The sequence below is a fragment of the Malaclemys terrapin genome, chromosome 23 (assembly GCF_027887155.1).
Source record: "Malaclemys terrapin pileata isolate rMalTer1 chromosome 23, rMalTer1.hap1, whole genome shotgun sequence".
In the NCBI taxonomy this organism is placed as follows: domain Eukaryota; kingdom Metazoa; phylum Chordata; order Testudines; family Emydidae; genus Malaclemys; species Malaclemys terrapin.
The window spans coordinates 6833944-6859865 of record NC_071527.1 but is presented as its reverse complement, the minus strand read 5'-3'; the positions used below and the strand labels follow the sequence as shown (position 1 = coordinate 6859865).

The window sequence follows — 25922 nt, the reverse complement described above, 5'->3', positions numbered from 1 at the left end:
TCAGTGCATAACAACTTTGTTTGGAAGATTGCATCCACTTCTAATCAAGGGTGTGGAAAGGATACTGTTGAGCAATGTGTGAAGCTATCAAGCTGTGACACAAGAAACAAACTGGAAAAATACCCACTGTGCCATTGCCCCATTAGTTTTGTCGAGGAAAGCTAACTTCTAGGATTAACTTTGGGGCAATGTTTTGAAACAGTAGCCCATCCAACTAAACCTTGGTAAGGTGGTGCACGGTATATTTGGATAGGAAGAGAACTAAAGCCTTTCTCGGTGAAGAGAGCCAAGTCATAATTAGCCTGTACACCAGTAATCTGGGAGATGTATAAAACTGTTTCAGGTGGTAATTAATGACAGAATCCTGGGTATAGTAGCCCTTAACTATTAGCAGTGAGAGAAGATGAAGACTTTACACTGCCGTTAATTGTTTCATCCACTCATCAAGGATCCTATGATTGTTTTTTGCCCAGGCATGCTGAGTGTGTGCAGTTAATATCTCTAGGCACTAAGGAAAAGATCTTAAAGCCCAAGTTCTTGCTCAACTCCCTGAATCAAAACTGTAGTTTTGCTTTAATCACATCTATTTTTTACTCCACCCTCCCTCAAGAACTCAATTCATCGCCTTCCCGGCATTGATGAAGGACTTCTGGCTGTGTGCTGTAGAGTTGACTTTCCGCTAAGCGTTGCAGCATCTCCACCAGGTGTGGACGCATGCTTGGTACAAACCCTCCATTGTTACCAGCAATTTAAGGTTTGCATATTGAACGAGCGTGAGCACTTAACTTAAATGTACTGTTTGGCAGGGAATCTGAAAGTCATTCTGACTTGCACCAGTGAGCAGTCGTAACTGCATGTGCTAGCACCTGCTGCCAAAATCCTTTCTTGCCTGTACATTATTGATGGACTGGGCCATATGCCAGAGACTTTTTAAGATCCCAGTACAGCCTCCCAAAGCACAAATCCTCAACCCTGTAGACAAATTAATCAACTCCAGTTCTGATTTAATTACTTTTACACACACACATTCTTGTTTCTTTGGGTATTTTGGGAAGGAGTTTCCTGTTCTTTTCTTTTCACTCTATAAATTCTCTCTCACATGCGCACACCACGCAGGGCTTGCCGCTGATGCTGTTTGTTTGCTGAGAAAGATTCTTCAGTTCCAGCTTATTCATTCAGGAGCTGTCGAGTTCAAAGCAGGAAGTGTGACTCACTTAGTAAACAGCAGAGTCTTGCAGTGGAAGGCAGAAACCCAGTATTGGATTTCTGTGGTAGAGCTGTAGTCTGTTTTTGGTTGTTCACCACCACCACTGGGTCTGATGATTTTTTTTTCCTGATTGGATGTGGGCAAGGCCCCATAAATAATATGATTGTATGGCTGTGAGATGGCTGCATTATTCTCCTCTTTCCTTCTAGATGCCACAACTTCCTAAACTGCACTAGAGAAAAATGCTGCTGTAGGGCAGCTTAGGAACTCCACTCTAACAGTGTCTCCCTGTTCCCCTCCCAAGACATTGATTCTGCCCCATTTATTTAGTCCCCACTCCCCAGCTCCCAAGCTATGCAGGAACTGCCAAGCTCTTAAACTAACTCTTTAAATGGCCCTTTAATGGACCAAATGTATATTTCCATTTCATTTTTAATTTGTATTGTTTTTCTGTAGTGTTCCTGACGGGTATCTTCACACACTCTCATGCCATTGGATTTATCCTCACAGCACCCTAGTGAGGCTGGGAGCATTATCCTCATTTTTATGGTGTGTACTAGGGATGGAAAGCGTCAATAATTTACCCAAGGTTACACAGGAAGACCTTGGTACAGCTGGGATTAGAATGCAGAATGTAATAATCCTTATTTACTTCCTCATCGTAGTGCATTTTTAGATTTATTTCAATAACATTGATGGTTATTGAATAAATTTTTAATTAGCTACTACTGTCACATAATGTAATGCTGTTCTATTGCACAAAGCAGTAGCAGCATGGTGCTATGGACGGGGCACCAGACTACAAGTCGGGAAACCTGATTCTGTTTTCAGCTGTTCCAATGAACGCTCTTTGACCTGGCCAAGTTACCATAACTTTCCCATACTTCAGCCTTCCCAGATGCAAAAGGGGGTTAATAATCAGACTCACCTTTTGTAGAGTGCTTTGGATTCTACAGATCAAAAGTATGAAGTATTATTGGCCAAGGTTTATTTTAAATGGTTGCCTAAAGTTAGATACCCAAATACATAATTAGGCATCTGAACAGAAGCAGCCTGACTTCAGTGCTCCTCACCCACAAATTATATTTGAATCCATGAGAGAAACCGATCTTTATTGTTGAAAATCTGGCTGCTTTTATTTAGTAGCCTAAGTGTGGATTTAGGAGCCCAACTTCAGTCAACCATGCTTGAAAACGTTTGGCCTTTTTTTTTTCCATTTGAATTGGGCAGCCTTGGTGCCCCAAGTTGGTCAGAATACCCATTCCATTCTCGGGGGTTTTATGCAAGTCGCTGGATGCTTTCCTTCTGTACCATCCATACCGCATCACAGACTTCATCTCTTTCCCCCCGCGCCTAGGGTAGCAGATGGACTCTCAACACTCCAGGAAATTCCTTTTTTAGCAGGAGGGGTTGGCTTAGTGACTGAAGCGTCACATATTAATCACTGGTTCAAATCATGACAGTGCGGCACTCCTTCCAGTTAGACAAACTGACTTCCAGGCACTTTAAGAGACTAGGACTTGTCTACACAGGAAGCTAGTGCAGAATAAGTTCAGGTGTGAATTGAAAGCACAATAGCTATTCTGTGCTGTCCTGTTCCTCCCCCCCCCCCCCCCCCCGGGATGTTCTCATTCCGCACTAAAAGTGCCATTGTGCAGTTTAACGTAATCTACTTTAAAGCCACTTTTAGGGCAATAGATGCTTGTTCCTAGGTGGAGTTAGCGCAGAATAAGCTAATGTGTGAATTTAAATTCAACAGCTATTCTGTGCTAACATCATGTATACAAGCTTGTAGAAGCTGCAGTCCTTTCTGCTGTGATGGACATTCAAGGTGGTAGGGGCCTTTCAGCCAAGGTAGATATCTTCTTACTGTGTAGCATTTTAAATAAGATTTGAGGTTTGTATCATATGGCCTTGGACAATAATGTTCTCTCCTCACTACTGTTATGTAGTGTACTGCAGTGGTTCTAACTTATTTGATCACTCCCCTCCCCTTATTTGTGTCGGTAGTAGTTTACGGCCTGCTCTCTCTCTCTCTGCCCCCTTCCTCCCCTGCCACGCAAGTACATATATGGCAGGGCAGAGAGTGGTGACTGCTCTCTGGTCACCTAGCTTTGAAGGCAGAGCAGGTTCTCACGCCTCCCCACCTCTGCCAGCTGGCAGAAGAAGAAACTGCTTCTGGGAACAAACCTGGGTCTAGTAAGTGGCAGTAGCCACTAGACTGATTATCTCTCCTTTCATGTCTATGTTTTACTGCATAGAATCATTTGAATGCAGATTGTAGCTGCAATGTTGTCTGATGTAAATCTCTGACAGTTTATGGGCATAGTGAGATGCACAGCTGATTAAGAAAATGGCAGATTTTGTAGGTTGGTCATATCAGGAGTGGCAAACTTCCCAATTTTTTGCATGTTAACGCCAACTAAAGAGATTGAACATCAAAAGAGCCAGTTAGCAGTCTTGGTTTCCTAATAACAGAAATAAATGTGCTGGTGAACAGAGCCTGAAGTTTCTGATTATTTTTTTTTTAAACAAGAAAAGAAATGTGAATTAATCATAGGCCAGGATGTAAGCACATTTTTAAAGTAAAAGACATATCCACATGGGTCTCTGGAGCTGCCTGAGCCAGAAATAACATTTCAGGACTTAATCTGGATGCGGTTTGAGTGAGTGAGAGTGTGTGTTGCCCAGAAATGCATCAAACATGCTGTTTTCAGGTCAGACTATACTAGCCATGGATTTTCTGATTTTCATGAGACATTAATAAACAGGGAGGAAAATACTTTGTTCTATGGTGCTGATTTTAAATTGGGAAAGGCACTAGATACTTTAATGTCTGCATCACAGAATGTTTAGGCATAAAGACAGAAGTGTCCATGCTCAGAGACCAAGAAAGAAAATGACTTAAAACATATACTCTGACTAGATCAGTTTAGACTGTCAGTGTATAATTCTGCTAGAAAAATGTCATAGCATGATCACCACCTAAGTGATACATGATGAGAAAATGTCCTTTCAGTTATGGCTTCTCACCCTCATTCTTATTATTTACTGATTTAATCCTTTGTCTGTCGAGTATATTGAAGGGCTTTACAGGAATTAATTACGGCTCACTACTAGTGCGTAAGTCACAATTGTCCCCATTATGCAGAAGGGGAAACTAAGTCACTCAGTGAAATGAACTTGGGTCCGGGTCTCACAGCAGGTCAGTGGAAATGCTGAGAATAGAACCCACGTGCCCAAATTCCCGTTCCCTGCTCTAACACATACACTGCACACTGGTTTTGCTTTTTGGTTAGGATGAGGTCCCCCTCAGCTCTCTTCAGAACAATCCATTTATCCCTGCAGTAGGAACATTAAGGTGTATGTGCTGTGTACTTCAAAGAGGAAAATCTGTCATTAGGAACACTTCAGTAACTAGCCCAATAACTTGTGAGCATCCATTCCTTCCTTTTTTTCACCCTGCTTTCTCTGACTTAATTCACACATGTGGTGTCACCTACTCTATTAGAAGGACCCATACAAGTAGAGCCAGTGTGGCCAGTTGCTCAAAAGAGCTCAGCTCCTGTTTAGCCACCAAACCAACTTGCCGTGTTTTCAAAATAGCGCAGGCCATTGGGTGCTTTTGAAAATGTGGCCATAAGTGTCACAATGACAGCTGATGGCTGCTTCTGAAGATCACTCTTCATGTGATTGGTCTGCCTGCCTGTGAGCCTTTGTTATAATAACACAGGGGGCAGGGGCACAGGCAAACTCTGAGAAGATTCTCCTTGAATTCACAATTTTGTGCACCTCACAAATAAATTTAAAAATATACAAATCAGCTCTACTATTGGTATAATGCAACAGAGGGTCCTGTGGCACCTTTGAGACTAACAGAAGTACTGGGAGCATAAGCTTTCGTGGGTAAGATCTACAACCCATCCTGGACAATGATCCCTCACTTTCACAGACCTTGGGAGGCAGGCCAGTCCTCGCCCACAGACAACCTGCCAACCTTAAGCATATTCTCACCAGCAACCACGCACCGCACCATAACAACTCTAACTCAGGAACCAACCCATGCAACAAACCTCGATGCCAACTCTGTCCACATATCTACACCAGCAACACCATCACTGGACCTAACCAGATCAGCTACAACATCACCGGCTCATTCACCTGCACGTCCACCAATGTTATATATGCCATCATATGCCAGCAATGCCCCTCTGCTATGTACATTGGCCAAACTTGACAGTCACTACGCAAGGCCACACAATAGCAGATAGCTGAGCTCCAGTTCATTTGCAAATTTGATTGAACTAACCTCATTATCTCCACACTGATATATACCTGCCTCTGGAGATTTCCATTACTTGCATCTGAAGAAGTGAGGTTCTTACCCACGAAAGCTTATGCTCCCAGTACTTCTGTTAGTCTCAAAGGTGCCCCAGGACCCTCTGTTGCTTTTTACAGATTCAGACTAACACGGCTACCCCTCTGATATTGGTATAATAGAACTCAAGTCATTCCAACACCAGCTATGTTGTTGCCCCAATACCTGCTCGACTGTGAAAACAGATCTGTCTGGGTGCTAATAGAGTCCCCGCTAGATAATTGTAATGGTCCAGTCTGGCCTTAAAAATCTATGAATCACTCTAGTGTGTGATCTTACAAACATTAGTGAATTTATTCTCATAACCCCTCAGTCAGTCAGAGAATTATCATCATCATTTTTATAGAAAGGAAACAGAGATGAAGTACTTGCCCAAGGTCACATAGGGAGTCTGTGGCAGATCCGGGAACCCAAATCTCCAGAACCTTAATCACAAGTTCATTCTTCCTTATTATTAGTAACTTAAAGGCCATTCCATTCTGAGAATTAAAGCGAGGGTGGGAGGAGGGGCAGGTGACCTTCCTGAATAGAGCTTGGCTTTCTTTGAAAGTTAACTACTTGTGACGCATTGTATCCACCCTATGCTGCCTGATGCATCTAGTGTAAGCATGTGCCTGTAAATTTACTACTGCAATAAAGGACATGTTTTAATTCACTGCTAGCGGTGTCCATCAAGATATTTATACACTGCTATGCCATTAGCATGGTATCTGAGTGCTGCAAAATCATTTGTGACACTGTAGTTAGTTAGGTTGGGTCAACATTTCATTTTCCCACTAGTAACAAGGGTTTATTAATCTAGCTGTAAAAACTTATTGTGGGCCGCAGCTTGGTGCAAAAGATCTTGGCTCCCAGTCTTTTTTCATTCCAATGAAAATGTGCCATCTGCTCCCACTTTCACTTAAAATTTCCTTTTACAAGTGTATTCTGTAGCACAGTTTGCAGCCTTGTAATTTAGACCCATTATGTTTTTTTTTTCCAAGGAGCTAATGTATTTCATAGTTGGAGTTACTTTCTTCTTAAATTACTTGAAAAATATGTCTTTATGGCCCAGAGATTTCTGCGTGTGTATGTTAAGCTGTTGGACTCGACACAACAGATTTAAAGGCACTTTGAGCACTACCTTCATGCCAAATGCAGTCCGCTATCATTTTCCTCTTATTACAGAGCTTGCCCCACAAAAACGATTGGTCCTAGCATGCTCCACCTTGATGGTTTGTGCCCTGTCTGCATTATACCCTGGGATCTGCAAGTTGTCCTAACAAGCAGCCAGTGTAGCTCTCCCATCGCCTGTATCGTTTTTGTGGGCTTTGTAAGTGCAGGCTAAGAGCGAAATCCTTGCTTTTCTTTTCTTTCTTGTTCTTATTGAGTCAATGGGAGTTTTGCCTGTGTAAAGATCCAAGGTTTGGCCCAGTGTACGTATTCTCTAGCTCCTTATTACAGATAGCTCAGTGGTTTGAGCATTGGCCTGCTAAACCCAGGGTTGGGAGTTTAATCCTTGAGGGGGCCACTTAGGGATCTGGGGCAAAATCAGTACTTGGTCCTGCTAGTGAAGGCAGGGGGCTGGACTTGATGACCTTTCAAGGTCCCTTCCAGTTCTACGAGATGGGATATCTCCATTACTGAAATGTATCAGCCCAACTGGAGTTATTGTAGCTTTTTAAATAAACATTTTAAAATTAGTGCATTTAAAATTACCAAAATGTTTATTCCGTGGGGCTGTCACGGCCGGTTGGATAAAGAATGCAAACTTTCCAACCTAATATGCCCCAAATCTGTCTTCTCTGGAAAACTTTTACTGTCTCTTGGGTAAATAAATGCAGATACTTGTTTACCCAAACGCTAAATAACCATGCACACACTAAATACATTGTACCAGAGGAACTATGGGGCTCTTGTAGGAGCATGCAGGGCCAAATGCAGCCTGGGGATTCCTGAAAACAAGCCTGGAACTACATGAGGAGGATGAAGCTCCTCCACTGAAGTTGTGTAATCTAGTGAATTCAGTCGCCATCTTTCAAGGAAAAGAGAAATGCAAATACTTATGTCTGTGTGCATTTATTTTTAAAATGTAAATTTATACACCAATCAGGTAGCAGCGCTGCAGCTTGACCCGTAAGGGCCACATTTGAAATAACGGGGGACCCCTAGTCTCTTGGGTTTTCTGTCATAAGCCGTTTTTTTCCTCCTCTCCCTGATGCATATTTAATGTTTATATTGCACTAACAACCCAGAAACTCCTAACAAGGCCTTGATCTTGATGTCGTAGCCTCTGTACAAACACATTTAAACACATGATACTTGCCCCAAAAGCTGACAATCTACATCATCTTCATTTGGGGACAGGAGGGAAACAGCCACCTTCAGGCTGAAATAACACGGAAGATGTGACAGATGCTGATGGAAAGAAATTAAATATTAAAGCTGACGCTGTGGCTGTAACTCATTCTGTTTGTTTTTTGTTATTCTCCACTCACTTTCCCCTCTGTGTTAAATGACATGATTTAGGACTGAAGTGCCAGCTTTCAGCCTCTAGGTTTTGGTGTTTGGAAATATACGTAGAGAGATATATTGTGTCTCTGAGCATTTATGTGTAGAGGAAGAGAGCACTCCAAAGCCTGTAAGACCACATAAAGATGTTACATAGAGCTGTAATGCGGAACAAAAACATGAAAAGTGCCCTAAAAATTCCCAAGATGGAACAAGACACGATAACGGGCAATTAAAATAAATTCTGGAGTACCAAAGCTGCAGAACCAAATCACAGTTGACTAAAAGACCTGGCTCTTCCAGAGCGTGGCATAGTTTTTTTTAGGTGGCTACAGAGATCTCATTATTAAAGCACACTGAGCTATAATGTGATGTTACCACACTTTCTTTAGAACTCGCTGCCACATAACCATCCTTTATGGAAGATAAATAACCTTGATTCCCACTCCCAATGGCTTCTAGTCTTCTTGCTGTTGCTGCTTGCAGTCTCGTCAAAGTTTAAAACAAAAATAATAAAAAAAAATCTTTCCACTTTTTTACCTAGCACCAGATTGTAGTGTCGAAGAAACAGGACTTGGACCTGTGGGGTTTCATGTTTGGTGTAACTGCATATTTACCATTTAAAGCTACTGCGGATGCTTCTAGATATGTATTTGAAACTCCCTTCCCCCCTGTCCACATGTATTATTTCTTTCTCTCCCTGCCTTGAGCTACTTATTTTCCTCATACAACTGCTTGTCATTGTCTCTCAGGGAAAGAGCAGGACTGGCAGCTGAGTATGTTAGAAGCAGAGCAGTATATGGTCAAAAGCAGCATGCCAAAAAGACCACCCCTGCTTTATGGCATGATGTAAAAAAATGCTGGAAAAAATCTTTTCCCTCTTAAAAAAACAAACACATACACACACAGGCTGAAAATCCTGAACAGTAACAACTTTTCAGCCTTTTAATTTTTCTCCCCCGTCCAGTATTTTCTCCGCATAAATTAATTGGGCAGATGTGGCTTCACTTGAACATTGAAACAGACAGGATCGGCTTGGACATCATCAGCATTAGGTTTCAGACTTTGAAGAGAGGGTACCCCAGCAAGAGGACACATATTTTTGTTAAACTATTGCGAAATATTACAGGGGAGTAAATAAAGGGTTTCTACCTCTAGAAGTTTGTGAAACATACTTAAATCCAGTGTTTCACAAACTTCTAGAGGTAGAAACCCTTTTGATAGAACTACTGAAAATGCTTTCAGGACCAACACATTTTTTAAAGCTCTGGCCATGGCCACAGTTCACAGACACTTTTGAGATGCCATTTGTTTGAGGGATGAGGCGTATTCTATAAATACCTTCTATTATAATAAAGGGAAAATAAACTTTTTTGTTTTGTGTAAACATTAATACCTATTAATACTCTTCCCCCACTATTATAAACCTCCTCTCAGTAATGCTGATTAAGGAAAGCTACAAGGTCAGCATGTAGCTTTCAGGGACACGCATCTACTTCGAAAAGAATCTAGACCCAAGTGTGCGTATAGAGATCAAACTACCGGTTTGCACTTTCGCTAGTTCACGGGTACAGGTGTTCCTTTTTTCCTTTTCCTTTTCTTATAAAATTCTCTGCGATGCAGCAGCTGTTTCTGACATTCCCTTGCTTCTAGAACAATACGGCACAGCTCCTGCAGTATGGCCCCATGAAATGCTCTGAAGCTAACAGTTTGTCGCAGTCTATTAGGAGAGGCGCAATCCATCCTCTGGTCTTTATTATTATTTAGCTTAACTCTTTCCCTCCTTTTGTACCTTTTATTTCAAAAAGGCAGAAATTGAGAACAATTTAAAAAACGAGTCCGCACGTAGCACTCCTCCAGGAACAAGAAGGGGGTGAATCCCTTTGTTTGGGTTTTAAATGAGACTGCCATATCCCCAGTACTCCCTTATCCTCTTGAGCTACTGAAGCGAAGCCAAGTTCAGCAGCAGCACGCAAAAGCCCTTGCATACACTTTTATTCTGTAATTATGCTGCAGGTGGAATTTAGATGGCATCTTTATTGCGCTTGAAATGTGTCCTCCTGGTTCTGTGGGAGCAGCATTTGTGCAACTGTGCTCTTCCGTGCCGTTACAAATAGCCATTGGGCATCGATCTCAGGCAGTCTCGCTCTGTCCTGCTCCATAAAACCTGGGCCCGAATTGCCTGGCGGATGCCAGTTCCATTACACACGATCCAAGAAGTTAACTGATCCCCCTAATAGTGAATAATTTATCTCTCCATTAGGCAGTAATAAAGTGGTACACTTCACAGAGCACTGCGGTGAGGATAATTTGCATTTCCTCTTTTGGTTACGAGCGACTGCGTGGCCCCCGCCATTTTTTTTTTATATTTAAAATTTTATTATTAAAAGTATTTTCCCCTCTTCACCAGAAGCCAACATAATGGCTTTTTCATTGAGAGCGATGTGCTCATACACCGCTTCTCAAACAATCTGTCCTGTTCTGGTTTTGCTTAATGCTATGTAGCGATTATGTTACAGCCTCTCTCAGGTGGCTTTCTTCCCTCCCTTTCCCCTTCCCCACCCCCACCTCCGCTGCAGGAAGTACTATAAAATGCATTTATTCACTCTTTTAAATTGTTTCATTTCAGAGGTTTACAAACGAGGACCACCTGGCGGTTCATAAACACAAGCATGAGATGACATTGAAATTTGGTCCTTCTAGAACCGATTCAGTCATCATAGCAGGTATGTGCTGCGCAGTCCTGGTCAGCTCTGAAAATGGTGCACATTAATATAGCCTGTAAGATTAATACTAGGGACCAGATGTACTGAAAAACGTCTCTACCTCCCATAAAAAGCTCTTGTGATCTGCATTTAATCAGGGGGAAGGAAAGCCAGAGGCTGCCTTCCAAGTTTCTACTTTTTTCATTTTTTATGGTAGTATCAGGTTTTGTAGGATTTTTTTTTTTTTTTTATACTCACCCTTTTTATCAAGACTCTGGAAGATTTACAGACAAAAGGTCTTTCACATTTCTTCATGCACTTTGAAGATGATGAACAAAAGCTGACAAACTCTGTTTCCTCTCCTCAGCCCAGGTGTCAATTTTCTTGAGCTTTTAGGCTGGCAGTTAATAAATTAAAACTCCATCTAGTGCATTGGCTACTGCCGAGAGTGCATTTGTAAAGCCCAAATGAGTTGCTCTGGAATTACTCTACACGGTCAATGCAGCCTTTATAAGATTTGAGAAAAATGTACCTGGTTGTCTGGCAGCGGATCATTGCCCGTTATGGATAGTCTCCCACCCTGTCAATCCTGCTGCATTTTGGTTTCTTAAAAGGGGGCAGGGATTGTGTCATCCATTGAATGAAACTGCTGTTATATTGAAAACGTGAAGGGAGGAGGAAATCTCTTAAATTTTATTTCAAAAACTTCATGTGAGAACCCAGTTTGATCTCTCCTGGGGGCAGAGGGGAGCTCACTAAATGGACAAACACCGTGTCACCAGATTTGGTGCTGATGAAAGCAGTTGCAACTCAGTCCACTTCTTATGGCCGTGAGATTAATCACTACATAGGGTGGATCTTTACTGAGTTTATCTAGTTTGGGAAAATTTGCGGTAAAGGCAGAAAATACTTCCTAATGGGGGACATATTGGTTATGGAATAGTATCCATAGAGAAGTGTTGGAATAGTTGTAAATCAGATTGTACAAAACCCTGGCCAGGAAATGCTGGGATGAATATTGAAAACACTTGGATAATTTTCCTTTCATTCTGTGAAGTTGGAGTTGGAGGCTAAGGGGGACTGCATGGCGCTCAAAGAATGTTCTTTCTCCATTGCTCTACCTCCCAAAAAGGGATATGGAGGACGGGTTGCAGTTTTCATTTGATAACTCTGAAGTATAAACTGACCAACCAGTGATTTGGGGGTCGCGAATTAATAATGATCAATTAATTACGTTTTAGATTTTCTCAGCTCTGATTAAAATCCTATCTACACTATAGAAAGAAACATATGTAAGCACAGGATTCTGTTGCTATTAGCAGTGTTCATGATATAACATATATCTTGTTTCCTGGGTGAGCAGAAAGTCTATGTTATAATCATCCATGTTGTACCATAAGTCTTGACGCATTTTTCTAATGCAATTATAATGGGAGGTTTCAGAGTAACAGCCGTGTTAGTCTGTATCCGCAAAAAGAAGAACAGGAGTACTTGTGGCACCTTATAATGGGGTTTTCTGTCCATTCAAGAATGCAAGAAAAATAGCATTACACAGCTACATCACACCTGACTCTGACTGAGATTCATATTGGCACATGGTTCTTTCTGTCTTGCAATCTGAAAAGATTAGGACTGTAGAACTGCTTGTTCATACAAGTACAAGTAAGTCTTCTCTTCACTGCCAAACAAGGTGTATCCGTTGGGTTTTTTGTAAATCTCGGAGTAGCTAATGTTTGAGATATCCGAACATAAAACCACAGTGAAAACAGGGCACTTTAGTTTTTACTTTGAGGTAAAATAGGTGAGAAAAGCAGTATTCCCATCCCTGGGGTTGACCTTGTTGACTTCACCATAAAAATGAAGTGCTGGTCTTCATTGTGTTTACCGCAGCCCTGTGCTTATTAGTTACCCCAAGGTTTAAAAAAAAAAAAAAACCACCTTTTTTTTAGCAGTGAAAACTGGGCCTAAAAAATGCAGAAAAGACTGAGTCATGTCTTAACACTATGTGGATACTCCTACATTGCAACCAGGTCCAAAAGCCTTTTCTGTTTGATATTTATGTGGTAAGTAAAGGACTATTGGTAGGGCCCTAGCAAATTCATGGCCCTGAAAAACACGTCACAGACAGTGAAATCTGGTCTTTTGTATACTTTTACCCTATACAAAACAGATTTCACGGAGGAGACAAGCGTTTCTCGAATTGGGGGTCCTGACCCAAAAGGGGGCTGTGGGAGGGCTGTCACAGGGGGTTATTGTAGGGGGGTTGCGGTATTGCCACCCTTTCTTCTGCATTCCCTTCAGAGCTGGGTGGCCAAAGAGCGGCGACTGCTAGCCGAGGGCCCAGCTCCGAAGGCAGCAGCACAAAAGTAAGGGTGGCAATACTGTGACCCTCTAACAGTAACCTTGCAACCCCCTCACAGCCCCCTTTTGGGTCAGGACCCCTACAGTTACAGCACTGTGAAATTTCAGATTTAAATATCTGAAATCATGACATTTACAATTTTTAAAATCCTATGACTGTGAAATTGACCAAAATGGACCATGAATTTGGTAGGGCCCCAACTATTGGCTGTCTTTATGAATACTGAAGGGCACATTAGTTATAAGCAGCTGGCTCTAGGACAAAGTGTAATTTCCTGTGTTCATAAATCCTTTGTAGGACAAACGCCATTGTCAACATTTCTGTAACTTCCTTTTCTTATTGATAGCCCCAGTTTTTGGGCTCGGTTGTTGATACAAGGTGGCCTCCATTGAAAGACAGGAGGTTCAACTTATTCCTCTTGTAGCAACTCTGAAGCAAAGCAGAAAAGGGCTGTTTTCCTTAAGCTCCCATCATCAACAAGCAAACAATTTTCTGCTTGATCGAGTCAAACAGAATAATATGCTAGTGCTGGGCTCCTGTTAATAACTGGAGTACTGACTAACATCACAAGCAAAAATGAAACTGGCTGGGTGAGCTGTTCTGGATAATCAGGAGACTTTCTGCTGTGTAGACTGAGCTTCAGTTACAAGTTGAATTGTGACTCCATGGCCCGTGGTCAGCTATATTAAGATTGTACCAAACTGGCCATTTCAGTCTTGCAGAGAGATTCTTATAGTGAAGTAAGGTGCTGGTGGTGGTAATTTGCACTTCTATATGGCCTTCCATGCCAAGGATTTCAGAATAACTTTGTGCATGCTAATTAATCTTCAGCAATTCCTGTGAGCTGGGTATCATCCCTATTTTATAGATGGAGAAACTAACACACACAGAGGGTTAGTGACTTGCTCAAGTTCACACAGCAAGTCAGTAGGGTGACCAGACAGCAGATGTGAAAAATCAGGACAGGGGGTGGGGGGTAATAGGAGCCTATTTAAGAAAAAGACCCCAAAATGGGGACTGTCCCTATAAAATCGGGACATCTGGTCACCCTACAAGTCAGTGCCAGGGCAGTTACTTTAAAAATCACAATACCACGAGGAATTTCTGCTTCTTCTGACTGTTATTTTTTTTAAATCTACTATCTTGAGGGACATGCACAAAACATTCTGCTTCCCTGCAGCACCAATTCAGCAACACGTACCAGTCTCAGAGTTGCACCGATGCCAGGGTAGGCCCTGTTTTTAAATAAGGAAGGTGCTACAACACATTGTTTTCAGTTGTAGTGATCTCAATACAATTTGAAATATGTTATTTATGTTACTGCCATAGTATTTGCCAAAAGGACAAAATTAACAGGAAAGTATTGTCGCTTGCTTTGTGAACACAAAGAAAAATCCTAGAGGAAAAACATCCAAGCTTCCTAAAATAACACAACTGAATCTAAATGTTAGGTGTGTATTGGGAGGAAATATTCCTGGTTTGTCTTGTCCTGTGAGAGGAACAGAGTAGTTAAAATTAATCCTGTGACCTGACTTTGATTCTTTTGTTTTTTGTGTTGCAATCTGAACAGATCAGACTCCGACTCCAACCCGTTTTTTGAAGAACTGTGAGGAGGTGGGGCTCTTCAATGAATTGGCCAGTTCCTTTGAGCACGAGTTTAAGAAAGCCACAGAGGATGATGAGAAAAAGGCAAGAGGCAGAAACTACCATTCCAATAAAACTGAAACATTCACAGATTGTAGGGGCTGAAGGGGGAATTATGCTGTTCTGATGAAAGGCATATGTTGTAGGATAACTAAGTGTTGTTGTCTCATAGATTTAAAATGCTCAATCACATACTTTATTTAGTAACTTGTGTGACTTTGGCTGTGCTACAGTCTGAGTCCCAGTTAGATCTGATTTTAATAACCTTTTGTTACTGCAGCTTTTTGTCGTCGTCGTTCCCGCCCCCCCCTCCTTTTTTTAAAGTCAGTACCCACAATATCTGATCTCGCATGTCCTGGCAAAAGAATGCCTGAGAAGTACCAATACCCTGTTAACCATGTAGGCTCTGATCCAAAGCCCACTGGGCATCTCTTCATTGATTTCAAGATCATTAAAGAGCAATTCCCAGAGCCATGTCTTAAAGGCATGGTTGTGGAAATATCCTTTTTGACCATGTTCTGCCTTTCCTGTCTCCAAAGGATAGGAAAGAAGCCAAGCTTTTGTTGTGTACTTCTTGAGTTGTGTGCGTGCTGCATACAAATAGAGAGGAGGTTGCATGACAGAGTAAGAGTTTATAGGTCTAGAAGACAGCAAGATGTCAAGCAACTTAAGCGATTCTTTCCAACCCTTCCACCACTGAATAGCCGCAGATGCATATTGTACAACTGCATTGGTATTTTTTAGACTGGCTTTAACATTTTATGAAATTGGTATTTGTACATACATGTGCAATTGGCAGCTCTGTTCAGAAACACGGCTGCATAAATCTGTTCAACTATAACAAATTCAGAGTTAAAGTGGAAAATTTTGTCATTCGCTCATTGAGTACCAGGTGTCTTTCAAACATTTGTTGATCTTACATCCTGCATGTGCTGCAGGCCTAGGCACAGTGAGGTGGCATGGTCGTGCTTAACTCTGAATTCCCTGCCTTTCATTAGCTACAGCCCAGAACTTTAATATTCTTTGAGGGTAGCTAGATTTTGTGGTTTTGTGTATAAATGGGTGAGCAACCCACAGTCTAGCCAGTCGTTTTATATGTACGACCACCCATATCCTGTGCTGCCTAATAGCGATAGTTAGGATTCTTAGACTTATGAGTGTTTTGCCTTTTTTTTTTTTTTTAATACGACTGCAGTCAAGATATTTCCAGCATTATCCAGCATCAAAGCATGGGCTGGCTTCAGGCGTAGGAAAAGAATGATCCCTCCTAGAAGGGCCCTGTGCACACTGGAGCTCAGACCCAGATGGTTTGTCACTCAGTGAGCCTGGCTAGAGATGCATTTGTGAGATGCTTTGAACACTTGACTAAGTTGAGCCCAGTTACCGCTGTTTTGTTTTGTCCTGCTGTTCCAAGGGTGGCCTGGACACCAGCATGTGCGTGTTAATTAAAAACATTGGCATGGGGGGGGGGCCTCCCCCGGAGGCGTTTTAAGTGGTTTGAAACTTTCCTGAATTTTAATCCCGTCTCTTCTGTGATTTAACAGTGAAACGTCCCTGCTTAAGAGGGCAAGTAAATGGTTACTTCATGGACTGAAGGCAAGGCTGCTGCATAACTCGGCTATAACAGGGGCACTCTAGGGCAATGCCATTCAACTAGAGAGATGGCTCATCAGGGAGAAGAGCCATAGATGCCTATTTTGACTCTGTTTCAACTCTCCATCCCACAATGATACAGTGTCCCACAGTGTTAGTGTCCCCCCGGTGACGTGGCTTTTTGCCCCTCAGACACATCTTCTCTCTCCTTTCCTCTTCCTTGGTGCCTGCTGCAGAGGCTTGGCTGCTCAGCTCTCCCCTGCAGCCTCACATAAGAACTCCTGATGTCCCTGGCCTTTATGGGATCCATGAACGCCATAAGAGCTGGGGTACTGACGGAGCCACATCCAACTCTGGAGCCACAGCCTGAGTGTTTCTTGCCATTAGAACAGGGGTGGGCAAACTTTTTGGCCCAAGGGCCACATCTGGGAATGGAAATCGTATGGCGGGCCATGAATGCTCATGAAATTGGGGGTTGGGGCGTGGGGGGTTGAGAGCTCTGGCTGGGGGTGGGGCTGGGGATGAGGGGCTTGGGGTGCAGGAGGGTGCTCTGGGGTGGGACCAAGGGGTTCGGAGGGCGGAAGAGGGATCAGGGCTGGGGCAGGGGGTTGGGGCATGGAAGGGGGTCAGGGGTGCAGGCTCCAGCCAGCGCTTACCTCAAGCAGCTCCTGGAAGCCAGTGGCATGTTCTCCCTCCGGCTCCTACGCGGAGGTGCGACCAGGCGGCTCTGCGTGCTGCCCCATCCACCAGTGCTGCCCCTGCAGCTCCTGTTGGCCGTGGCTTCCCCTATGCATAGGAGCTGGAGCGGGGACATGCCACTGCTTCCGGGAGCCACGCAGAGCTACAGCACACGTGGAGCGGGGCAAGCCCCAGACCCTGCTCCCCAGCGGGAGCTTGAGGGCCAGATTAAAACGTCTGAAGGGCTGGATGCAGCCCCCGGGCTGTAGTTTGCCCACCCCTGCTTTAGAAATCTGCACTGTACACAAAAAGGCCCCTGTCCCTTGACAGATCTGTTTCTGTTGTTTGCTTGTATGTGCCACCAACCAGGCAGTTCCTTCATGTTGTCATGAGAGCATTTGCCTCACCCTTCTTCTGGGCAGAGTCTGGGGGAGCTAAGAAATCATTGCTAACTTGTTAAAATGGGGCATGTAGTGCCCTTGAAAACTCTGGTGGCGGGTTGCCAGGTTCAGGCATATGGTTAGGTTTTATTTTAATGGGGTGCTCATAGGTATTTAATAACTTGCATGACTCTTTGTTTGCTTTTGATGATTGGGTAATAAAATAATTGAGGCTGATTTATACAATGCTTTACAGCTCTTCTGTGAATGAAAGTGCCTTCTGTAACTTGCAGGCATTTGCTCTGTTACCTGTTCTACTTAGCGGAGCCTTTTTACCAATAGAAAGAATTCCATGTGTATGTGTTACTGAGGAACCACAAAGCACTGGCCTTCTGGCCCAGGGAATGTCTGGGTTTTGTTTTTCGTTTGTACAGCACCTACCACCATGGGTCCCTGGTCCAGGGCTATGGTTTCGACGTGCCACTGTAATGCAAATAATAAAAAAAGCCTTTGGTAAATGCTCCTAGGTGCAGTGGCCCTGGAAACTAGTTGTGTGTTTCATTAGTGGTATGAAATAACTTTCATTTTAATGTGTTAATATTTTCCCATTAGAACGCTGGACCTCTGGACATGTCTCTGCCCTCAACCCCAGACGTCAAAATAAAAGAGGAGGAGCCAGTTGAGGTGGATTCTTCTCCTCCAGACAGTCCTGTATCCAGCCCGCAATCCCCACAGATCAAAGAGAAGGTAGGTTTCCTGGGCCATTCCCACTTGCTGTAATTTACCTCTTTCACCAGGAGAACTGATTCTAACTACAATAGAATAAGTTCTTTCTTCACTTAACTGCCAAGGCTTGAGTTGAAGGTTCTGTTCCCCTCCTTAAGCAGAAAAGCGAAGAACTGATTTTACATTAAAACGATTGTCATTCTTAAGTTTCCACACAGATTCCAATAATGAACTGCTACCTTTTTTTTTAAAAAAAAAGAGGGAAGTCACATTCATGGGGAGGCTGGCATCATACTGACCGGGGTAAATCTGAGGAGTTTTTGCAGTCACTGGGGTGTGGGCGATCAAGCCTTGTGGTCAGAGCAGGAGCTATGCCTAATGGTCGGAGCTGAGGGTCAAAACCAAAGACAGATTCCGCTACCAAGCCGAAGGTCAGAGCTGGAAATGGAGTCAGCTACCAAGCCGAAGGTCAGAATTGGAGACAGTCAAGTGCCAGGCCAGGGATCTGAGCCAGAGACAGCGTTGGGCATAAGGCAGAGGAGCAGGGGCCTGGAATAGGACAGGACTGCAGGAACTGGGAGCAGACAGGGGTCTGGGATGGGAAGACAGGAACCAGGAGCAAGCAGGGAAATGGGAACTGGGAGCAGGCAGAAATGCAGGGCTCAGGAGTCAGGTAAGCTGGAGGGGTCCGCAGTGGCACCAGCCAAGGATTCCTCTAGTTGCTCGGACAACTTTCTGGTTCATATAGTACTCCTTAGCCAATAGGGGAGCTTTGGGGGCGGGCTAGCCCTTCTCAGGATCCTTCACTAGTTACTCAGGTGAGCTGGTGGGTGGCAGTTGTGGTCTGAATTCTGCCTGGGGACCTGTGGGCCCAGGTTCGAGGACTGGGATCCCTCACAGGTTTCTTTGGATGAGAAAAATCTCTGAATAAATAAAGCAGTTTTTATAGGGACGGGGCCACTGTGCTCTGAGGATTGTTGTTGTGGCCCAGAACATGCACCTATAGAATAATATAGGTGGCAAAACTGCTGGTTGCATAATTACGCTTTGTACCTATTCCAACTTGGGCTGGAGCCACTAGTTTTTAGAGGAGGTGGAGTGTCTAACAATTTCTGCAGGACTCTGGGGGTTGGGACTTTGGGGTTCTATTCCCGGCTCTGTCACTGAATCTCTGTAACCTTGGCTAAGTCCCTTCCCCACTCTGTGTCCGTTTCCCTATTGGGGTGTTGTGAAAGTTGGTTTAATGTTTCTAAATCACTCAGGTTCTCAGAAGAAAGATGTGAGAGAAGGGTATATTATTACGATGAGGCTGATAAAGTATCTGTCCTTATTTTTGTTTGTTGATTCTCTTTAGGAGATCACTTCAAAGCCTGTTATAATTTCTACACCTACTCCCACCATCATGCGTCCAGGGTCACTGCCACTACATTTGGGATATGACCCGCTACATCCCACTCTCCCCTCCCCGACCTCTGTCATCACCCAGGCTCCACCTTCCAACAGACAGCTTGGGTAAGAAAGATGCTAAGACTTGGACCGAGATTTTAAAAATGTGGTGTATAAAGTCAGGCTTTTTAAGTCTGTATTTAAGCGCATAAGTGTTACCTGATTGTCAAAAGCACTGAGCTATGTGCAACTTCCACTGTAGTTCCATGTGTTTCAGGGCCTAACTGTAAATGCTGTCATGAGAACTAGTTATAACATAAATTAAACTAGGGCAACCCCAGGGAAAGAAAACAGTCCAATCCTGATATCCTTCCACTGGCAATGCCTTCACTGCATGTAATATAGGAGGCTTGCCCAGCTAAGGACTTCAGAACTGTACTTTCACAGATTCATTTTGCCAGAGGAGCGTGAGTTGCCTTTGCTACCCGATTAAAAGGATAAGACTTAGATAAAACTGCAAAGTGGTTGAATCTTTAATGTTTTGGGGATTTTCCAAGACAGCTGTTGCTTCTGAAGTGAAACCTCTACAACCTGTTGGCCTCCTTCAAAGTCAGGTTTTGCTTCTGTAGCTATTTGTTTTCAGATAACCTAATGACCTGCTCTTCTTGCCCCTGGAGTAATCTAGGCTCAAGAGCATTCAGTGAAGTGGTTATGAGCACATTGCATTGTGGGATAGTTTCAACCCTATATATAAAAGGAAGGCGCCTAAATGATCCAGGAAATACATTACAATGGGCCTTCAGGAGAGGTATATTTAGCCCTCTCGCTGTTCTTTGGTGTCAGGATGCTTCTGTTGTGCCATGGTTGTTACTTCTTTCTAATTACCCTCTTTGGATCTGGGTCTTTGCATTAACAAGGCCATTTTTTTGGCTGCCAATTCATATTTGTGTGTGTGTTTGTTTTGACCCCGTGGCACCATCAGTCCAGACTTCCTGACGGAAAGGTCTAAATCCTGTCTCCAGGCACCTTAAGGGTTAAGTGATTGTCTTTGTGTTTTGAAAGTGTATTGTGTTTGTTTTCCATAAACTAGACTCAGGCTCAGGTGTAATGCTGTCTTCTGGAGTTGAGGCACCAGAGCATTGCCCTGCTTGGAGAAAGAGAAACAAAATCAGGACAGTCCATGTATTGAAGCTACAAAGTTAGGCCTGTAGTGGAACTTGTAGGGATGTCAATGGGGCTGGGAATGAGGGCAGGGTATGAACTTTCTGTAGCTAAACTTTTGGACTGGGATTTTCAAAGTAGTCTGAAGGATCTGGATACCCAGTTTCTATGAGAATTGAATGTCCAGATTCCCTACGTGGCTTTGAAAGTCCCACCCCTAGTCGGTAAAGGTATGAACTTCAATCTGGCCCAGTTTACCCCCTCTGACTTTCACTCCCACCCCATCTCGCCATTACCTCAGCACGGACCCCACAGTATAATGTTCTTAGCTTAGCCAGCAGCGACTCATCATCCCTCTCATCGGGGCTAGGAAGAAGGCATGGTAGCAGCGGATTTTCTCCCCACTGCCCAGATGCCGGCTCAGCACCAGCCCTGCTTTTCCTCTCCTCGCTGTTCTCTCCGCCTCCATCTTATGCTGTCACGAGCAGGGGAGTAATAGGAGAATCTCCCTTAATAAAAAATAGGGGAAAATGCAAGGAAACCACTGTCTTGACCATGTAAGTTCAGAAGCAGCTCTTTCTTCCCTCTCCCACACTCTTTGGACAGGGACTTTTCAAATGGTGGGGTCCGGGGGGGAGAGAGGATATCACTGCAAGTCATCACTCTTAAATAGTAGTGCACTCTACATCGAGGTAGGCTGCCCCCATCCCTTATTTGTCACTGCATTCAGAAGCTGGATAAGGACTTTAGCTGGGTGTTTCTGCAAAATGAACAGCAGGGGGAAAAGTTGTTGGCATTTTTAACTGTCGTACTTAGGCTTCAGGGTAAACACCCCTTGGCAATGAATGGAGCTCTTCATGTTTCTCAGATCTATTGTTTCAGGCGTTCTGCAGACACAGCCGTCTGTTTAGAATGTTTTCTCTGAGGGTTAGCAGTGTTTTTAAATGAAAGCCAAATTAATGCACAACCTCATTCTGCCGTGAGGGCTGTATTAATGCATCTCTCTAGCCAGAAATTTATCAGTATGTAGGAACAGTTGATCTAGTACCCCAGCCTGCCTCGTGCATCTGTGCATATGCCAGTAGAGGGCCCCAAAGCCGCAGCAGGACTCCCCTGAATAGCCCAGCAGCTACAGCAAAGCATCAAGGGCACATTTACGTGTCCTGGTGAGTGTTACATTGCTCCCCTGAAAACTATGACTGAATCCCAGCATTGGTACTATTTGCTTTGCTGTGTGTTTTGGAGCAGAGCTTCTGTTTGCACTGGCACAGGGAGAACTCAGGTGGACTACTTCCTCCTTCTCCTAAAACAGAGAGCTCAATGTGTAATATTTGGTTATCCTCACCCTCTGTTCAGATGAGTCCAGCTTATTAAAGTCCAACATCCCTTCTTAGAGGCATCTGGTCTTTGTGCTTTAGCAGCCTTATGCTTTTTGGCAAGCAGGCCAGCAAGCTTACATAGAGGAGTTAAAGAAGGAGAGCCGTAATTCTTCCATCAGCATGTCCTGCCAGCACCAACCAACAAATGGTTGTTAGACAACTTTGCCTGGATACCCAAAATGTGATGTTAGCACATGTCAGTTAATACATTCTAAGAATCTCCTGTAGAGAAGGCAATGTATGCTTTAACACACGGTAAAGTAGGCTTTAATTCGACCAATTTAGCACTTTGTTTATGCTAGACTTTTAAAACCTGTAAGTTAGCCTGTGTTAGCTACCATAATGCCTTAAATCCCAGTCTAGACAAGGCTAGAAATCGCCTGTATTTTGGTGGGGTTGGGTGGGGGCTACTTAGTCTTCTCTGTACAGTATAAACTTGAATTGACATAGGTGAGCTTGAATTATGTTTCTCCAGGTCTCCCACGGGCTCCCTCCCACTTGTCATGCACCTTGCGAACGGACAGACCATGCCTGTCCTCCCTGGCCCTCCTGTACAGATGCCTTCTGTTATATCGGTAAGAGAAACTTCCAGCACGTTCTCTGTGGTAAAGAAGGGGACAGCTTTTCTCCTGCCCAACATATGCCGACGCTTTCATTCGCAAAATTAAAATACATCTACCCCTCTGTGTGAGATGAGCCTGACGTGGAAGTGGGCAAGGGCTGATGCTAGCAAGGTAATAATAACACGCCAGTCACACTAGCGGGATATAAGGCTGAAAAATAAAGCCTGGTCTGAGCAGATGGCGCACACCATCGATCCAGGACTGGGAACTGCAGGATCCCTGATTAGTTGGTTGCATTTGGAACGGAATGCCTCAATTGAAACCGTTCGAGCTTACACAGAACATGTTAGTCTTTGCGGGCCAGGAAAACCGCCCGAGCCTGGGCAGTGTGCAAAATGGTAATTTATATTTAACACTGCAGGTTTTACTTCAGCCTAAGGAGAAGTTTTCAGGATACAAAATTCACAAATAAATATACCTTCTGGTGGGCTTGTGTGTGTTGAGTGAGTCAGGCTATGCAAATCCTGTGTCTCCTGCTGGGCGGGTGTTTTGTGTTCTGCTGAAGTTGCAATCCACCGGTGGGGATGGGGGGGGGGGGGGGGTATGCACATCTGAATGGCCAGTATGCTAAGAGTTTGGCTTTTAGGACATCTCTGTATTTTCTTGAAGTATAACTCATGCTCCTAGCACCTTTCATCAGAGTATTTCAGTGTGTCTTATAAAACAGAACTAAAGCCCCATTTCCCCCTTTTAGGTAAGCCAGGCAAATATGCCTGTTTTACAGATGGGGAAGCTAAAACTTAACCAGGATGTTGCTGGAAGTCCATGGTAGAACTGGGCTTAGAACCCAGATGTCCCAGTTTTCACATTCCTCTAACGGCCACCTGGCAGCACTGCACCCTGTGGTGTACATGTTTTCTGGGTGTGGGGGAAATGAAGGAGACCTTTCACGGTATTTTGCCACCTAGTACAGTATATTTCGCTTGCTGTCCTCAGCTGTTGGTTGCCGTTGCTGTGTTCTCTTAAATAGCAGCTGTGGTGACTGCCCACCTTTGAGTGATTGACGAAACAATCCCCGTGGCCATAGTTCTAAAGTTTGTCAAACGCTCTAGGCTGTCTGCATTAAAGGTGCTTTGTCAAATGATTATTATGATGCCATTTCATGCGGGATGCTTCCAGTAGCAATGACGTCAAAATGTGTGTGCTCTTTTCTCTACATGTAGTTGGCTAGGCCAGTGTCCATGGTGCCCAACATTCCGGGTATTCCTGGTCCACCCATCAACAGCAGTGGTTCCATTTCACCATCAGGTCTTCCAATACACTCTGAGGCTAAAATGGTGAGTTCCAGAACATAGAGAGATGCCTGTTGACCTGTGCCAGGGAAGATTGCTTTGGGGGATATATTCATAGAATTGTCGTAAAAGCCTTCACTTAATCTCGGTTAGACCCTCCAGAAAAGAGTGTGTTTAGAATCTCTATACTTATGGCCCTCTCATCCTTCTAAAGAGACACCAAAAGCTCTTGAATAGATAAGCCCAAATTAGTGAGCTTAGACCGCTCCCCCCTGAAATCCTTTGCAGCAGTAAAAGCACTGTAGGAACACTAAGAGCAGGTGTTATAAATATATAAAAAAGTATCAGGCTGTTCTTCATTAAATCACCCAGCACTGCCAGTTATATGGCTCTTACATATCAATGTCAAGACAAAGATTCCTGATCTGATCTTAAATATGGGACACGTTGTAAAGCAGTGGATTCCTGTTCCAGTATGACAGATGGGGGGAGGGAGGAGAGAGCCAAGAGGGGAGCGGCTATGCTGAAGTGATCTGGCAGAGGACTCTAATAATGGTTTTCAGTGGGATGCTCTTCCAACTGTAGATTTATGAAGGAATTTCTTTCTCCGCTTCCCCGGCTCTTACAGCACAAGTGCTAGGTGCACACAAGAGGAAGAAGGAAAGTAGGGATGAGGCAGAGGGAAAAGTAAGTTTGGATACAAAGACGGTGAAAGCACGTTTGTCTTGCTGAAATAATATCAGCGTGGACTTGTTTGCAGTCAGGGCTTCCACATTATTATGCGCTCCATTGCTGCAGTGACCTTGGTGCTTACAGTATAACCGCTACTACAATTCCACACTAGCTAGGCGTTTGCAAAGATTCATTCTGCATTCGTGCACTGAGCTGAAACTAGAGCAGGGGTGGGCAAACTTTTTGGGCCGAGGGCCACATCTGGGTGGGGAAATTGTATGCAGGGTAGGGGGTTGGAGTGCGGGGTGTGGGAGGGGGTGCGGTGTGCAGGAAGGGGCTCAGGGCAAGAGATTGGGGCAGAGGAGGGGTGCGGTGTGTGTGGGGGGGCTCAAGGAAGGGAGTTGGGGTGCAGGAGGGTTACGAGGTGCAGGCTTAGGGCAGGGAGTTTGGGGGTGGGGTGCAGGAGGGATTCGGGCTCCGGCCTCGCACCGCTTACCTAAAGCAGCTCCAGGATGGCAGCGGTGTGCACCAGGGCCAGGGCAGGCTCCTTGCATGCCTGCCCTGTCCCCGGTCCCACACCGCTCCAAGAAGCGCTGTGGCCCCTTTGGGAGGGTGGGCGGAGAGCTCCGCGTGCGCTGCCCTTGCTGCACCTCCAGGTACCTCCCCCGAAGCTTGCATTGGCTGCGTTCCCCATTCCCGGCCAATGGGAGCTGTGGGGGGCGGTGCCTGGAGGCAAGGCCAACGCACGGAGCCCTCTGCCCCCCGGCCCAGGGGCCGCAGGGACGTGGTACCGGCTGCTTCTGAGAGCGGTGCGGGGCCCACAGCGCCACAGGAGGCCATCCCACAGGCCGGATCCAAAGCCCTGAGGGGCCGGATCCGGCCCGTGGGCCGTAGTTTGCCCACCCTTGAACTAGAGCATTGTGGGGGATAGGAGGGTAAGAATTCTTAAACTCTGTTATATGTGTGTAACAATATGCTCATGCTTCAGTCTCTTTTCACCTGGGTTAGTGATTGTGTTAATGAAGACCTCTCTTAATAAAGCTGTGCAAACTTGTCCCTGCTGTGTCCCTCCCCATGTGTCAGACCCACCTCTTAGCATCTGAAGGTTGTTCAGTCTCCACAGTCCATTTGGTCCATTGTCCTTCTGCAGAGACTGCCAGCTGGGGAGCTGATGAGTGCCAGTTGCTGTAGTGATTTTGTGATGTGGACACCTGTCTGTTCTGAACTGGATTGAGAACCACCATCTATCTTCACGTGGGCCACCCCAACACCTGCCAGATGATAACAGCTTTTGGCTGGATTTGAC

At 44.5% G+C, this 25922-nt stretch overlaps 1 protein-coding gene across 2 annotated transcripts in view; it reads left to right on the top strand.

Annotated features, from left to right (window-relative positions):
• ATF7 (activating transcription factor 7) overlaps window positions 1-25922 on the top strand; it is a 115944-nt gene that overhangs the window by 64384 nt on the left and 25638 nt on the right. For both annotated transcript variants that reach the window (XM_054012581.1, XM_054012582.1), the window contains exons 3-8: window positions 10705-10801; window positions 14713-14831; window positions 18050-18184; window positions 19518-19675; window positions 22565-22664; window positions 23876-23989. In XM_054012581.1, the coding sequence (XP_053868556.1) occupies window positions 10705-10801; window positions 14713-14831; window positions 18050-18184; window positions 19518-19675; window positions 22565-22664; window positions 23876-23989 (723 nt within the window). The remainder of the gene's footprint in view (window positions 1-10704; window positions 10802-14712; window positions 14832-18049; window positions 18185-19517; window positions 19676-22564; window positions 22665-23875; window positions 23990-25922) is intronic.